Here is a 17,972-nt window from a genome sequence, read left to right as displayed (position 1 = left end):
TGGCACTAAAAATCGGATAGTACATATAAAATCGCCGTAAAGCTTCGCCCAAGGTTCAGATGCTTTCAAACTTAATCCACCTTTTGTAGTGCGTTCGCATTGTCTTGTCGGTAATTGTTTATGTTCGCTTGAACAGTAATGGATTTCGATGGCATTGTTTGGTCAGTGATTGACACAATTAGCGCAATTGACATTTCTGATCTTCGTCTCTGGCGCACAGCATGGTAAGGTACACGAATTTTAACGTTCTCTCTTAAAGTGTGGTTGTTTTTATAATAAATCCACCTCATTTTGTATTCACATCCTTATGTATCTTCTTCTTTGTGATTCTAATATCTTGAAATATGCAAATTTTGGCTTTTCTTAACATTTTTCCCGGTATCGGTCATGTCGACATAAATTTTCATTTAACATATACACTTTATATTCCAATTTTGGAATATTATATATATTCATCTACATATATATACCACTCTATATACATGTATATGTATAGATATACATATATAAATCAAAATTTATAAATGGTTAAAATTTTCAACCTCATCAACAGTATTACATTGCAAATGTAATTAATATTTTAATTAGAATAATTTCAATTTTTATATTAAATTTTTGACAAAAAAAAATAATTTCAAATCGATTAGGTAGTTGTCATTGTAATGATAATTAATCTTTTTTTTAGTGTAATTGATTAGTAAAATTAAAAAAATATATATATGAAAATTTTAAAATTATTATTAATATACAGTAGAAGTCCGGACCGTGCCTACCTAGCAAGAAGGGACGACCCTTAGCTACGTGGTAAGAATATGTCTAGTAGCCCATTACTAGATAAGCGTGACCTAGTACGGCATTCAGGAGCGAAGAAGTATTTCAAAGATTTTGCCCGTTTATTGATTTGGAAAAAATAATCAAATACAAGACAACTTCATCCAGCTGTTTCGCATACATTAAATGTGCAAATAGTGGATTTTGAAAAGCAAAAAAAAAAAAAAATAAAACCAACTGATAACGAATTCTCTACTGGTGATTAAGGTACGAACATAAACACCTTTCGTTATGAATTTCGTTCCACCAGTTTCCTAGAACAAATAGAACCAATTGTTATGTCAGTGTGTTGTTTTTGTTTTTTTCCCTTCCCCCTCCTTCACGTGGTGTAAAACGATATGTATGTTCAGCTATTCGATTTTTGCAGTGCATTCGCTGATTATGCATGGAAGTGAGGGTTTTTTTTGCCGAGATTTAATGTTTGTTTCATTTATATTCATGGTTATAATCAGCTAATGGAGATGTTGAATCTGTAGTTGTACAAGCGTAAGTAAAATTAAGAAGAAAACGGAACCAAACAAAAAAACAAAAATAGCGAGCATATCTGTTTGACTGAAAAACATAATTTCACTACTAGCACATTACCGCAGCGCGAAGCATAAGTTTGTTGCTCCGCCTATAGCGTGCGTTCTCTGTTTTGTAAAGTTCGCCCTTTTTATCAGTATAAGCACCATGGTGTTCAGAACCGCGCCGGGGTCTCGATGCCAGAAAGTTCACGCGGTGCTACTAAGGGTGACCAAATAGAAGGCGTGGCTATTGCCGGGCAATGTTTTTTGCCAGCAAGGAGCGTCCGACAAAACACAAAAAAAGCAACCTACGCATTGCAATGCACACTGGCGGTGCTGAGCGAGCCGCTTATTCTCTCGTTTACTCCACCGCCAGGGCAACAAATTGGCCGCCCAGCTATCGTATGCGCTCTCTCGGGGTGTGTTTTTTTTTCACCGCTCCGAGATAGCATCCAATACTTGAACATATTTTCTGGTGCGCCTTAGCATTGTTATCCTCTCGTTTACGCTCACGACCGTTCGGCCGGCACGCTTTTGCCAAGCGGCTTCAGCGTTCGCCGAAGAGTTTCGCTGACTTCAGTGTATATCTAACGTTGCATGTTAAAGCATGTGTGGATGAGTGAGCTAGGCGCGATCATTTTCCATTAAAGCGTGTTACGTTTCACACACCAACAAGAAAAGAAAAGAAAAAAAAAAACGGGAAAAGTGCTACTAATACGATCCGTTAGTTTGCGATTTTCAATAGTTCAGTGCACTGTGTGCCAACTTCCAACTCCGAAGAGATAATTGTAAAGTGGTGTGTGCGCGGGCGCGCTTGTATCAGTGTGTGCGTGTGTGTGCGTGCGTGTGTGTGTGGGTATGTTTATGTGAAATATTGTTGGTGCGTGTGCATATACGTGAAGTGATGTGTATAATTGTATGGAGTTTTGTTTTATTTATTTGCACATTTATGCATTGCGTGCGTCCAATGCTTGTATTGCTGCTAGTGCATAAATGCATCTGTGTGCACCATTCTAAAGGGCTTATTCGTATGCATTTAAACAACAACTAGTGTCTTACTATACCAATGTTTAAGTGGTTCGAGTTGTTTTACATTCGTATGCCAAACAAAACCAAAGCAAGAAAACAATCAAAAAAACGCAACGGAAACCTCTTCTGGATCTTAGTACACCAATAGAAACATTCCGTTTGGATCCAACTGGGCTGTATTAAGTGGACACACCGCGCGATGCGATGCAAATAGTACAGGACAATCAATCAACTTATCAACTCTTCTACCAAAAAAACAAAAAAAAACACTACTCAAAATCAATCAATCGTAAAACAAACAACAATCGAACCAACAGTGAATTCGAAAGAACAAGTTAAATTTGTGCAATTTATTATTGCACAACAACAAAAAACGGAAACATTATCAAGAGTTGTGCAGAATTATGGTGGATGTTAGCTATTTTTGTTTTCAATTTAACATTCCTACAATTGGGGCGGCCCGGTGGTGCATGTGATAAACGGCGCCCGTCCACACGGCCGGACCGGGTTCAAATCCCATCCGGACCGACCCCCCGTAACAAGGACTGATTATCCTGCTACGTGGTAAAATAAGTCTTGATGCGGCCTGGTCGTTCTAACCGAGCAAAAAAAAAACATTTCTACAATTACTACCCGGTTATTTTATTAAAAAGACTTTTTTTTAGTTATTTTTTTTGTTTTGTTTTAATGTGTAGATTTATTCGTTTATTCAAAACGAATAACAAAATAAAAAACTAAAAATTCCATCGTAAGATATGAAATTCATTTTTCGTTTTCAAGAATATTTTTTTTTTATTAGTAGTTAAGAGAGCAAGATAAAGAGAGAAAGAGGTGTGTGCGTTAATGTGAAAAGGTAATAGACCATAAATGAAAACATTGTATAATTCGTTCAACCCTACTGTACTGCAGGGTTTACACACTGCTATATAGGTAAAAGCTAGATGACATACTGCTGATATCGAATTTTGTTTTTTTAAACACACACACGAAAAGAGAAAAAGAGAGTGAAAGAGAGAGAGAGAGAGAAAAAAAATACAAGTGTATGACCTTTATGTTTGGGGCCGCAAGTCCCCATAAATAAGTAGGCTTTTGAAACATAGAAAACACGCAAAGGAAATTAACAAAAAGGATTGGTTTTGCGTGTGCTAGTGTGCGTGTGCGTACGTGTGTGTTTTGCATGTTTTTTTTTGTTTTTTTTTTGTTTTGGTGATCATATGCATAATCATTTGTCACAATTGTAATTTTGTTTTTTCCTTTAGTGAAGTGATCATATGTGCAGTTAAACAAAGAAGAGGAAAGGGGGAAAAGGAAAGGAAAAAGGAAAAAAAGGAAAAGTGTCAATTTGGCCTCGTGTGTGCGTGCGTGTGTGTGTGGTTAGTGTTTGCCTTGCTAAGGGCGGCGCATATCGATATATTCTTTTTTTTCCTGTACGAACGTTATCCCAAACAGCCGTCAAAATCGTGCTCCAGTGGCATATTCCGGGCGAAAGCCCTTTCGACCATACCAATATTACTGGTCTTGCGGACATCGGTGGACCAGGGAGAGGCGGCGGGGACGAAACCGGTGGTACAGGACCCGGAATGACGGTACCGGTTCAGCGCAACTCCCTGGCGGTGTTGCAGCCGCCGAGATCGCGCTTCATGATCACCGATATACTGGCCGGCAGTGGTCCGTCGCCACCGTCGAACACGGGCCCGCCGGAAACGGGCGACGGTATGGAAACGCTCACGAACGGTACCGGTGGCCATCCTGCTATCAACCAAGGCGGTGTGGAGACGCGGCCGGGCAGCATCAATATCGGTGCGACAGGTGTCTCGCCGATCATCAACGGCAGCACAAACGGAAGCGAAGGACGCACGCCCAGCCCGCCGAACGGGCCGCGCGATCTTAGCCTCGCACTGCCCGGCCATGGTTCGACGGCGATGCTGCACGCCGGTGCTGGACCGCTGGCACTGCACGCCGCGGCTGCTGCTGCCGCCGCGGCCGCCGCTGCTGCCGCGATAAATGCCGGCCATGGTGGCGAAACGCAACACAATCAACATAAAAATCCTCACCATCACCATCATCACCATCACCATCACCATGGGCTCGATGCGCACAGTCTCGGGAGCCACGGGCTAATGGATGACCACGACCAGGAAAGTGACAGCGACGATAGTTGTCCGATGGATAACTCCAGCGTGTGCAGCAACGGTGAGCTTACTATTCTAATTATAAAATCAGCAACAAAAAAAAACAACCAGCGTACGACACAAGCGACAATCGTCATTGGAATGTTCGGATTAGACCAGCATTTTATCGCCGAAAAGACACTGAGATATGGCATCTAGTTATGTGACGAAACTAATTGTGTTTGGAGGTGATTTGTATTATTATAGCTTTACTCATTTGAAGCGCAGCGTGCCGCGTGTATTGTGTGTAGTTTTATGTTTTGTATATATAAAAATAATTTACTTTGATATGCATATAAATGTGTTGTTTTTATGTGTATATGTATATGTATATCAAGCTGTATGTATGTATATAGCATATACACATATACATATATATGCTATATATTTATATATATACCTATATATTATATTGATTAATATATATATACATATATATATATATATATATATATATATATATATATATATATATATATATATATATATATATATATCTTTATATACATATACACACTGTCGTACACAACATGACAACTTTTCAACGTTTTGTGGTTTAAGTTTTCTTGCTTCTTGCTTAACCACATTTGCCGGTCGTTCTCTTCCCCTTCATCAAAACGCGTATGTCTTACATGTCTTCCTTCATTATGATCCCTTCAAGTTCACAACACCTTACCTTTCGGTTTGGTTCGATTTTTTTTTGTTTCGTTTTTACCCCGCACACTTTAAAGAATACACCTCGCAACGGCTGCTGCATATTTAAGGCTTTACCAAATTGAAGCACGTAACATGATCCCTGCTGCTACTTTGATTCCATAATTGTAAAGTGTTTATTTATATACAAAGAAAAAAACGGAAGGTTTCTAAACAGTGTTTCAAATTAGGAAAATAATGGAAAAGAAAAACAAAAATTTTGTGTTACATTCCATCCATGGAATAAAGTAATTTTTTTTTTCAAACTACATTATTAAATGTCAAAAAGAAGTGTTTTAACTCTTGCAGTGTTGTGAAAAAGTGATCAAGCACATTGCACGCCGCAAATACAAAAGACTGCATAACGCACACAAAAAACAAGCGACGAACCCTCTAAATGCTAAAGTGAGCGAAACAAATTGTTTTATATTTTATTATCGTTTAAAACTTGATAGTGATGTTAAGGAAAATGTTTATTGTGTTTCCTAATGTGTTGTTGTAACATAAAAAAAATAATATAAATTGTGAAATATTTCCAATGTGAGAAATTATATACTCAAATTCTACTCTACCTTTTGCCCTTTAATAGACTGTCAAGTTGTCAATGTGATCTATCAATTTGTCACCTTAGTTCGTTCCCCACAATTATTGTTAGCGTTTTGTGTTCTAGTCTGCTCACTGAACCATGGCAGTAAAGAGGGCAATTGAAATGTACACCTCCTTAGCAAAAGCGTACATCTGCTCGACGTCGTTAGCAGGTAGAAGAGGCACTACAAACGTTTGTTTGTCTAGCGCTGAAGCGTCTTGTCAATTTTGCGGGTAATCTGTAACATGAATTATCCAGAGCAGAACAGCAATAAGAAATGCGGCACTGCTAAGGTAGTTATCAAAATTACGCTAATCACTGTAGTAGTTGAAATATGGGCAGATTGAAGATGTAATAAATTGAGAAGCACTTTAAGCATTCTTAATTTGGTTTACTTCTCAAGATTATATTTGTATTTCTTTTTTTTTCTAAAGCGATTAATCTTCTACAAAGTTGTTACAGTACAACATTAGTTAGAGACTTTGTGAGGCATTGCATTCTTACTGCCTTTTAAAAAAAAAGCTCTTCATTTCATTATGGGCGGAAGAACTTTATGTACCATTGCAAGCAATAAACACAATCGGCAAACGGAGGGAGTCTTACTAATGATGTTTTCGCTGCTTTACGTGCTATCGGCTGGGTAGTTGGGTTACAGTCTTATTGTCCGTCCGTTTCTGAATTTGATGCTTTGAAGCGATAATTTGATAATCACGGCATCCCCACGGAGTCTCTGTACACTTTATTGTGTCTAATGCTTCATTTCTTTCCATTTTTTTCTCCGTTGGATCCTTTTGTATAAACTACACTGCTACACTGCTGCTAAATGTTTCAACCTTTTTCAAATCAATGATTAATAGATTATCGTCAAAAGAATCGATCATTAAAAGCATACAAAAAACGCATTGAATAGGTGAATCATTTATAACGCCAACATTGTTTCCGAAATTCAGAAGCGCTTTTAAAGTTAAAGTTTTGCTCCTTTTTTGTTGTTGTTTAAATTCAAAGAGTGTTTTTTTTGTTATTGTACGGTTGAGTAGTTTCGTTTCATGCTTCCTATGGCTCCAGATGGAACATCTTTGATGGTTATATTTCATTTAAAAGAAGGAAAATTTAGCTTAAAGAAGTTTTAATTTCTTGTAGTGAAATTCTTAAATTTCATCTTTTAAAAACAATTTAAGTAATAAAAACATAGGAAAAAATGTTTTATTAACTTAACTTAAAAGAATTCACTTATCAAATCTCAAAATTTATAAGATCGAATGAAGAGAAATGAACATTTTTTTTCTTCTCTCTCTCTCTCTCTCCCTTTTCTTTCCTCATCGACATTATTACATTATACATCATTGAGAGGATTAGTTAATCGAATCAAATAGTTGCTAACAATCACTTTTTAAACTGTTAAATACGGTATGCGGATGGTAAAGCTTCCTGAGTGGTGTTGATACATTCCATTGTTCGGTGCAGATACGTTGCACGACCATCAACAGGAACAAACCAACATGTTCAGACACAGACACCGCTAGGTACTTCCTACCAGCGGGGCCAACGCAATAATTCCACACGTCTAATTTCCTGATCGGTGGATCGGTGTGTATCATAAATATACGCCACGACTATGTCTACACGAAACCAAACAAAACAACAACAACAAAAACACGAAGACATGTGTGTGTATCGAATTGTGTATGTGTATATGGGAAATTCCGTATTTTACGCTAGCGCGTTAAAAGATCCCACTCCTTTCTTCGGACAACACAATTTCGCTGCGATGCGTTAGCGAAAATCTTATTATACATGAAACTGCACAATTACAACCTGCTTTAGTACCGGGACCGAACCTCATGCGTGATATCCGGAACTTTTAACACTAGAACTACCGGATCAGTCATTTTGGGCTGAAACGCTTCATTTTTATCACATTATTTTTTTGAGGTTAAACAATCCTAAGGTAGTTAAAAACTTCAGTTTTACATTTATCTTCTATAGTAAGATCTCCAATAAAATATACTCCAACTCTTGGAAATTGCTTAGAAATTAACCACGAACGAAAAACGCTTAAAACGCTTGGTAGTTCTAGTGTTGTCAAAAGTGATTGTCAAAATACTAGTTATTCGAAACTTTTATTGGTACTTGGAACACGTTAAAGTCGAGACAGTTTTTAGTTAATTTCTCTATTATTAAGTAACAGAATTGAACTAAGTTCAGATGTATCCATCTTCTTCCCAAGGGACTCTAGAATCGTTGGGTATTTTTAGTCTTCCGGGTGGCTATCTTCAAGATGAATTACCCAAAAGGCAAACAGGCTGTAGCCCAGCATGTTCGGAATATATATTTATACATAGCCTAGCACCAGAATTTCTTGAATGAAACTCGCACCAAGACCGTGGGCGGTCATCCCTATTTCCAAGGTGTTGAGGATATACGATAATTAATGTCTAATAGCGCTCCCGCTGTCAAGCTATCGATGTTTTAAAACCCCAACAAAAAACAGACACTAGGGAAGGGAGGAAAAAATCTATAGTTTTATAAAATTGGGTCATTTGCTTAATTCGCAAGTTCAAGATTCTTCAGTATCATGGGTTTTTGTTTCAAGATATTCGATATTCTTGAAGAGAGAAAGAACTCAGAGAGAAAAAAAAACAAACATTACTGTGGCTAATATATCCCCCTCCCCCCCCCCCCCCCCCCCCCCCCCGCTTTGGTTAGCCTTTCTGTTGGGCTCACTTGTTTTCATGCTATCAATCTTCTTTGCTCCATTTAGTTTTAGCACGATGTTTTTGTAAACTTGATGCTTTCAATCTTCCAGCCGTTTTCGGGCGAGGGGGGGTTTTTGCTACCTACAAACCATTGCAACCGGTTCTACATTCATTTATACCACACTCCGGTTCTCTCTACGCTGCAAATGCAACCACTCTTTAGAAGTCCGAGCATTATTTACCTCACTTCCAACCCTTGCGTCTTGTTTTTTTGCAGGACATCAAGAAACTAGGCAAGAAAGCGATTTGTTACATTAAAAATAAAATAGAAGGGTGAACATAATGCTAAACCCATTTGGCTGCGTGTGTGTGTCTGTGTGTGAATGTGTGTGAGGTCGCGTGTGGTAAGTTGACGTCAGTTCGCATTAGTGTTGAACCGTATATATGTATCTGTGTATACATAAAAGCTAAGTTTAACTATTAACACCGATCACCCAGAACATAAGCAAGGTGTTTAATGGGTTAGTGGCCACAGCCTAAACAGCCTACAAAACCAAGCAGGCTGAGCTATTATCACAACGAAAAACAAAAATAAAAAAAATGTGGCAATACAGACCGGAAGTGGGTCTTCATTTATCTTATGTTTTTTTTTATCTCTACACTAACATTTTAGCATAAAATTGAGAACCAATATTATTGGAACATCTTTTTTAAGACTGTAAAAAAATAATCTAACCTTTAAAAAGGTTGTTTTGACATTGAGACAGCAATCGTACTCGGGTCTTTAAGTCATCTGTCCACTTGCCGTTGCCTAAAGTTAACTCAAATATATACGCACCGCCAAACAAAACGCAACGAGCCGTGACGATTATGAAATTGGAATGGACTGGACTCGTATACCTACAGCGACGAACTTTACATGGACAGTAAACGATGACAGTAAAAAGTAGCCAGTAACGTTAACGAGCAGTATGGAAATGACCAGCTACATGAGCTGAAGCTCAGTCAGTTAAACCCTTGTATACATTTATGTTTGATGGTGGTAAAGTACGGCCTGTAATCGATTACTGCTGCGAGATAACAACATTATTACTTTCCTGCTTATAGTTTGCTTTTTCTTTTTTTTGCAACACACTGCCATGGCTAAATAATGACTAATATCAATGGTGTTAAATGAATTCATATGAAAAAAATAATTAAAATGGTGTTTAATGCGCTTAACAATTTGAATCACACACATAAAAATTGCATTGTACGATTTGATGTTTGTTTATTGCAGTAAACTATAAAAATGATTAAGTTGCTTAAGAACAAGAAACGATTATAGCAGTAAAAAATGATATTGAAGGTGTTAAATAGTGTTTGGTCGTGAGCGAAAGAGCTACCTGAGCTTCTCACTTAATGTGCTCCGTATTTAAAATCAGGTTGCTCTTTACTGAGCGAATTGCGCTCCAAAGAGCGCCTTGGATGAGCGCTGTTCAAACTAGCGCTCTAAAGAGCGCAGCGTTCCAAAGAGCGCGTTGGTGGAGCGCTGCTCAAATTAGCGCTCCAAAGAGCGCAGCGCTCGGAGCGCTCTTAGGGATGATTCATCTATTACGTAACGTACACATTGGGAATTTTTTATCCCTGCTCCCTCCTCTATCATAACAAAACACTGGAAGTATCTCTCCTCTATTTTTTTTGTTTCTCAAGCCGTATCAAGAGTCTCTTGTCTATTAATTACGTAATAGATTGGTCACAAAATCACAAAAATACATTTTCTATTCAACAATCCTGTCATTTGTAACAAAAGGATATTGCCGTGTATATTCTAAGAGTCCTACCAGACTGATTTTGGACATCGAAGTATATAATTTGAAATGTTTCTCATCTCATCGGTTTCAGAAGTCTCTTTGGTCTACATTGATTTTCGATAGTCACTTGCAACAATCTTTGCTGAGAAAATCGTGATCTTAGTTTAGTAAAACCAATCCAGTGTTTCTTAACCTTTCGCTGCTTGATGGCGGATCTTTGAAGAAAGCTTCCAAACTCTTGTCCATTTTTAAATAAAACGGTATAGTTATAAGTAAGATATAAAAAAAATCTATTCTTAGAAAAAATATTAACTGTATTAAAATTTAAAAATGAGTTGAAAACCCCTGTTTAGCTCGATCACCGTATAGCGTGTTGAAAATCAATGAAAATGAGTAATATATCATTTCAAAGGAATAGAATTACTCCAAAAAAAAACGTGATACATTTAGAAAAAAAACCTGAAAATAATGCCGATCACATCGCTAATTAGTCTGATAAACGCTGCTACAGCGCTATTCGCTCGGAGCGGAGCTACCTCGCGCTCACCGCTCACCGTGGTGAGCGTGAGCGGTTCACTGCGCTCATTCGAAAGAGCTACTTGACTCATCACTTTTCCTCTAACCATTTGTGGTTACATTTAGATGACGTATTTTATGCTCTAGAAAAAAGGATAAACGGATTGTGAGTGATTCCTTTAGAAAATACTATTCGTAGATTTGAATCATTCCATCACGTCAGTTCTTTTTTTTCTCTTTCACTGTTATTTAGTTTGTTTGTTATCGGACGGCATATCAGACGGCACACAGTCATATTTTCGAATTAATCATAATGTGCAGTACTTTAATAAGCCTTCCCCCTCCCAACCCCATTAGTCTAGCGATCATACAGCAAAAACCATTATCCATGAGAAGTGTGATTGAAACAAAACATGCGCAACAAAGTTATAAAATCCAGAAGCCCTGAACGGCTAACGTGTAACCTTATCCATCGAAAAGGCTCGTTGTTCGTTAACCAAATCGTGGGCCCTGTTTTACTTTTTGTTTTTTGTTTTTTACCTGACCAAAGAGCCATAGCCAGCGTGTTAGTGTGTTTTGTTTTATTGACATTAATGCTACCACCTTTGCGGGCCACAACCGTTTTCACCCTAGTGTGCCATGGGCACACTGGCTTCGGTGCACGGAAATTCGTGGTAGTGTGTTTCGGCCGCCGGGTATGTATTATTAAAATACTTTTTCACGGTTCGTTAAATGATCATTCTTTCGACGAATTTTCATTATATTTATCCACCCCTTTGCTCACCGAGCATTTTCACCACCGGTTCGGTCGGTGGTAACCTGTGCAGCCAGCAAACCGAACAGGAAGAAAAAAATAGAAACAAGAGGGGGGAACAAAAAACATTAAAAATATAAATAAAGCGGTCAGTTATAATAGGTGTAAACTCTCTCTCCATGTCTTACTGTAGCAGAACACTTTGAAATTGTGGGGTTTACTGATTCTGCTCACTTCATGGTCAACCATGTACCTCTGGACGCTTTTGCGCGACGCTGTGAACGGGTATGTTAATGCAAACCAATTTCTAAGTCATATGTACGTTTACAGCGAAAGGAAGTTTAACTTCGAAACATGTCATGCATGTGTGAATGTGTACGAATACATGTAGAGTGTAGAATAGATAGAGAGATAAAGCAACAACAACAACAACAAAAAACGGTGAGAAATATAGATTGATATACGTGGCGAGCAAGACAGAGAGGTTATTGAGGGAAAATGAAAGATAACAGATCAAGGAAAATGAACAGGCAAACCTACCGAGAGGAAGTGAGGAAAAAATTACTTACATCATGAAAACGGGGGTGAGGCGGAGGGGGGGGGGGGGGGGTACTTGCAACTCGCAATAGCCCCCTTGTCAGCAGCTGTGAGAAAAAAAAAGATCGTCGGTGGCTTTTACCTTTTTACAATACAAGCTCGAGCTACCTTTTGCTTTTCCTTTCTTTTCTTTTCTTTTCTCGTTTGTTGTTGTTGCTGCTGTTGTTATTATTTGTGTTTCGTTTTGTGCTTTAACACACCACAGGGGCACTTCTTTCGGTACTTTAATCATTGCTTCCTTTGGCCTTGTTTTTTTTCTCCTGTTGTTGTTGTGAGCGCTGGTAACATTTACATTTTATAATCATTTTTTCTCTCCTCATTTTTAAGTATGGAATATAAAAATAGGTGGCCAAACTTTATCTGCACACGCGAGCGCACATTTGCTGGCTCCCTATCAAATCATCCCTTATTCGTTTCATTAACGGTTAAAAACTTATGTTTCTTTCGTTTTTTTTTTTTTGACTGAACCGCTTCCTGTTCTCATTTTGTGTCTGTGTGTGTGTTTTGCTTCGTTAAAGAAAACACTTCAAAAGAGTTGCCTAGACAATTAGTGTTACGAGCTACCTTTTGTCCCCCCTAAAAGTGAGGCAAAATTAAGGAGAGTAAAAAGAAATCAGGAATAGAATAACCTTTCCACTGCTGCATTGCATAGGTTATTACTAACTGACACATGAGGTGTTATACGAATTATTTTGAACATGAATTTGAAATCGTAAAAAAACAACAACAACAACGGGGTTAATTGCAGCGTTTGTTAATTCAATGAATTGGTGCAATTCATTCCCATCGTGAAATAATAATTAATAAAGTAATTTTAATACAATATTTTTATTTTTTTTAGCATTTATGCATTTCTTCAAACATTTTAACAAATTAAAAAAAAATAAAACAAGTTTTTCATTTTTATTTGTTAAAATTTAGTTCGTCTGCTCTATTAATTTTAAAGAAACGAACTGAAACGCACTCGAAATTAAATTGTTAAAAGCCATAAAGTTTTTTTTGTGTTATCCTAACTAACAAATCATTGTGGTTTAAAATTAAGCGTTTTACACCGTTTACCAGTTTGCGCCGAATAAATTTCGAATCCTTATGATACGGTAACAATGTTTGGTGCTTTCGCTTGCGCGCGGTTCGTCGCTTGCCGCCATGCGTGAGTCTTTAGTTTTGCTCTATTATTATTAATTTATTCTAATCTTTAACCGGGACAGATGGGATGGGTCTCGGGTTTTTTGGTGGATAGATTGGTTTGGGGTAATGTAATAAGAAAAGAAAACAAAAACAATATTAAATGTAATGAAATGCAGTAACAAATTAAGGATAGCTAAATTCGGCGTTGCTTCACCGGTAGCTAAAGCAACGTTGATAATGTGACAATCTTTCACAAATTAGCTTTAAATGGTATTTGTTATTAAAAGAAGGATAAAAAAGAAACCAGAAAACAAAACGCCAAATATAAACAACACCTTTCGAAGAATGACTCCTACGTTAAATTCTTCTCAAGGTCAATATTAGCCGCACCGGGTTTTTTTTTTTGGTAGTGTACGATTTCAATGCATAGTTGCCTGAACGGGGCTCATTTTCCACCAGGCAAAACACCGAACCGTAACTAAATACTTCAACTTATTTGAAGCACATTTCGCTGGTTCGTAACGTTCTGCTTGACCGTCTAACAGCCACCAATGGCGATGATGACGATGCCTAGGGTGTGCACTGAAAAGTGATCGCTTTGGAGTGAAAAATAAAACCATAAATAAAAAAGCTGTAGTTTTTTTTTGCTTTTCAAAGAACAACAGAAGGTAGACAATAGACTGAAAAATAATTTCAAAACAAAAAAAAACAACAACCAAGCCAGGCACAAAAAGAATCGGTCTGAATATCTTTTCACAAGTAAACGAACAGCAAAAGGCAGGTCAATTTACTGCTCATAATGATGGTAAATGGTTAACCGCAAGCCTCTCAAACCCCCTCCCCACACACCCTCGCCCCCCCCTCCTCACTCACCCGCTTTCCCCCAGTACCGAAGGGGTTTCATAGCCTCTTCCTCCCCTAGCGATGGTTTCTATATTAGCAGATCGCACCGGAAGAGACCGGAAACGACGATTCTGCCGAGACGCCAACGTCTTCACTAGCCAGCAAGCGAATGGATTAATGAGCCATCCAGTGGCATTATCGGCCTTTCAGCACCTTCCACCTCGGGTGCTGCGAGCAAAAGGGGGCGATTGGCAGCATTGCACTTCTCGACGTTGTCCCTAGCTGCCTCACGCTCGGATCAAAGCACGCCTCTGCCCTCGTGTGCTTCACCGTTCCCGTATCGGAGCGAACACTGCCGGTGTTTTGTGAGAGCAAATTATCCAACGCGTTGCTTCCGTTAGCGCTTCCACGAGTGAGTGAGCTTTTAATTGTATTTTAATGATCTTTTTAAACCCCCTCCTCCCCCTCCCCTTTCAGTTCAAGATTAAGTTTCATGCTACATCAGTACCTTCTATTATAAGCATTGTTAATCAATAAACGACCAACATGCCTACGCTACGGGTTGGAAGTAGGAATTTGTTGGGTTATTGTAACCTTATTCATAAAATAAAAATTTTCAAGTGTTTTTTTTTGTTAATTGTTTCGATTGACTAGATGAATATTATACGTATCTTAGGAGCGATTTTTCGTTCGATATGTTATACTGGATGGCGTTTTTATTCGAATTTCTAAACTTTATTTTGGTGTTAATTTTTTTTACTAAATTTTTTATCAATTATTTCAATTGTTTTTAAATTTAATTTGAACTAATACCGACAAACTTCGCCGTGTATGAAATATTCATTTTCACTATTGTAACAAGGGGGTATTTTTTTCACATGCAAAATTAATTACTCGATTACGTTGGTGTAGCTTCGTACGTCGGGTAAAACTAATTATAGCTAGATGAATTGGCCCCGGCACCGCAACAGTTAATGGTGATGGTTAATGTGAAAAATGACAAAAATTGCTTTTCAAAGCAATTTTTGGGCAATGGATCCTGGATGTAGAAACACCAAATCCCAATGATATGTTTGTGACCGGTGTGTGTGTGTGTGTGCGTTTTTTTCCTTCTCTCTTTTAATACAGTATATTTATATGAAACAAAGACAATCGTACCCAACAAACCGGAAACTGAACGTAATATTCCTGGATCGTTGAACAGTGTTGTGTTGAAAAATTGACGTTCTCGTCATCAAATTAGCAACAAAAAAAGGAAAAAAAAACAAAAACACCCTCCCCCCCCCTCGGGCGGAAACTCAAAAGAAGCATCAAAGGCGTTAGATTAGTCTAATTATGACTATTGGCAGTAGCCAAATTGCATCAGCAAAAGCCGGTTTCCAGTTTTTCCAGTGCAAACGCAGAAGAAAAATTAAGATGCCTACACTTTTGATTACGCTCTTCGCTCCACACCATCGTTTAAGTCTTTTGTTCGCAGCGGAATGGGAAACTTTGCCTGCTTCTGGTTGTTCGGGAAGCGCTTGTGTTCATGTTAATTTTCTTTCGAACCTGGGAGGGGGGTGGGGAAGGTGGAGGAGGAAGGTTTTTTTTACCCTCTTCTCATTTTTGGTTAACATAATCGATGGCAGTAGTGTTGTGTTTATTCAAATGCATACATAGGCATATCCTGATGGGCATGATGTGCCTCACCTTCACAAATGTTGATTTGTACAACTCGGCGAATGGAGTGTTGAAATGTACTATATGCATTATAAAACTATATGATTAATTGTTATTTCGAGTGTGAAGTGTGTAATAATCTTTTCATTCGTTCTTACAAATAGGACCAAAAACCTTCTTCTCTTATGAATGGAAAAAAAGATAAAAAAAAGAAAAAATCAAAACACAAAACAAAAAAAAAACGGTGTCTGGCCGTTCTTTCGTTGAATGCCATCACTGTATTGACTCTTCAAAACATACATTCACATAAAGTTGTGTGTTCACAACTTGCAGAACGTTGAACTCTTCCGTCACACATGGTTCATCAAATTGTTCCGTATGCAATGCCTTCCAACGATTGGAATTCAATAAATAAAGAACTTTAGAAGTATGATAGCGCTTCCGTGATTGTCTACCTAATCACGTAATATGATTTTAATATTTTAATGTAATGCAATATCTTGTACTTAGAGTTGTTAACACTAGAACTATCAAGCGTTTTAAGCGTTTTTCATTCTTGGTTAATTTTAAAACAATTTTCGAAGAGTTGGAGTATATTTTATTATTTATTGGGTACCTTTCTATAGAATAGATATGTAAAGCTTATGTTTGAACTACCCTAGGATTGTTTAACCTCAAAAAAATATTTTGATGAAAATGAAGCGTTTCAGTCAAAATGACAAGTCTGGTAGTTCTAGTGTTACATTGGAAAAAAAGCATTTTTTAATTGTTTTCGAATTTAAATTACTCAAATAAATATAATAGTGCCCAGTGTTTTGCCAAGATTTGCACTCTGGTCGTTATATTTAATCGATAAACTTCCGAATTTCCCAACCTCCGACGTGGATTCAGCTACATAGACATTAGTCTAATATATACACGATAGTGTTTACGATTTCCGTAGGGTTTGTTGATTGGCGATTAAGCACAATTTTGGAAGAAACAAAATGACATAATACCTCGAACAATGAGTTTTGTTATACGTTAACTGGTTTATCACCCAACAACAAAAAAAAGAAGAAAGAAAAATAATCCAAAATATTCTTCCCAAAAAACTATCGAACCGATTTTTAGCTTCGCGCGTCATGCCTAATTGGTTTTACGTGAGACAAACGAATAATAGGGCAAGAAAACCAGGAACAAATAATATCTTTCCACCGATAATCCTGTCGTGGGGCGAGAAAAAACAAAATAAGGTGAAAAGCGCGATAAGTCAAATCAATTGTGGGACACTAATCACTTAATCAGCTTTAAAGTCGGTTTTGAAATAAAACCTGTTTGATAAAACTTTTTTCTTTTTTTATAACCGTACATGGGGCGCGAGTCCTGCTTTTGTTTTGTTTTTTTTTCTGTTTGTCCTTTCTTTCTATTGATATTTTGTTTGTCACTTAAAGCCAAGCTCTTTATCGTGACCGGCAGTATAGTTTATTAGGCGTCTGTGTGTGTGTTTTTTTATTTTTCGTTAACTGTTTCCCTTGTTGTTCCTTTCTTTTTTCCCCTTTTTGTTCCCCAGCTGTCGCCTTACTTCTTTGTTCAATCCCAATTGACGAACCTAAAGCGCGATTGATTCAATGTGGCACGGTATCAAATAATCGATTATCCCGTTGAACCGTTGAACCGAATTAAACTCAATATACAAAAGCAAAACTATTAAGAAGAAGGTAAAGAAAAGCGAATGCGTGAGAAGAATGTCAACAGCCGACTGTAAAGGAAAGTGGCAATGTACGCGTGTATCGAAACACACAGCTAGACAAACTAGTAAGGTGTAATAGTTATAGCATGTACGTATACATGTATATGTATATTGATTTCTGGCATTGGTAATTGATTTGTTATAGTGTTTTGTGTTATTTGTTTATTGGTTTTCGGTCTCAGCGCTACACGCACTCATGCATATGTTAAAATTTGTTTTATAGTAAAATTATGCAAAATAAAGTTGCTATAACGATACTTATTCTATTCAGATAAATACATATATATGTATATGTATACATAAAAATCGAAAAATACGTTGGCGGAGTCTGGTCAAAAAGAGGAAAAAAAACACACACAATTTATCGGGAAGCGGATAAAGAGTCGGTGGTTGAGGAAGGGTTGAAATTGATCACAAAACCTAATAGAAATGTGTTTA

The 17,972-nt window shown here is 37.6% G+C and overlaps 1 protein-coding gene across 2 annotated transcripts in view; it reads left to right on the top strand.

Moving 5' to 3' along the window:
- Positions 1-1,704: 1,704 nt before the first annotated feature.
- LOC125772969 (homeobox protein B-H1-like) overlaps positions 1,705-17,972 on the top strand; it is a 43,765-nt gene continuing 27,497 nt past the window's right edge. The window contains exons 1-2 of one of the 2 annotated variants that reach the window (XM_049444223.1): positions 1,705-2,217; positions 3,626-4,559. In XM_049444223.1, coding sequence (XP_049300180.1) covers positions 3,947-4,559 — 613 coding nt within the window. In that variant the 5' untranslated portion in view covers positions 1,705-2,217; positions 3,626-3,946. Of the gene's footprint in view, positions 2,254-3,625; positions 4,560-17,972 lie in introns of both variants that reach the window. The other variant, XM_049444222.1, reaches the window with a different exon arrangement.

This window comes from Anopheles funestus, chromosome X, assembly GCF_943734845.2.
Source record: "Anopheles funestus chromosome X, idAnoFuneDA-416_04, whole genome shotgun sequence".
Taxonomy (NCBI): Eukaryota; Metazoa; Arthropoda; class Insecta; order Diptera; family Culicidae; genus Anopheles; species Anopheles funestus.
The sequence above is the reverse complement of the archived record's forward strand: the minus strand, read 5'-3'. Positions and strand labels throughout refer to the sequence as shown.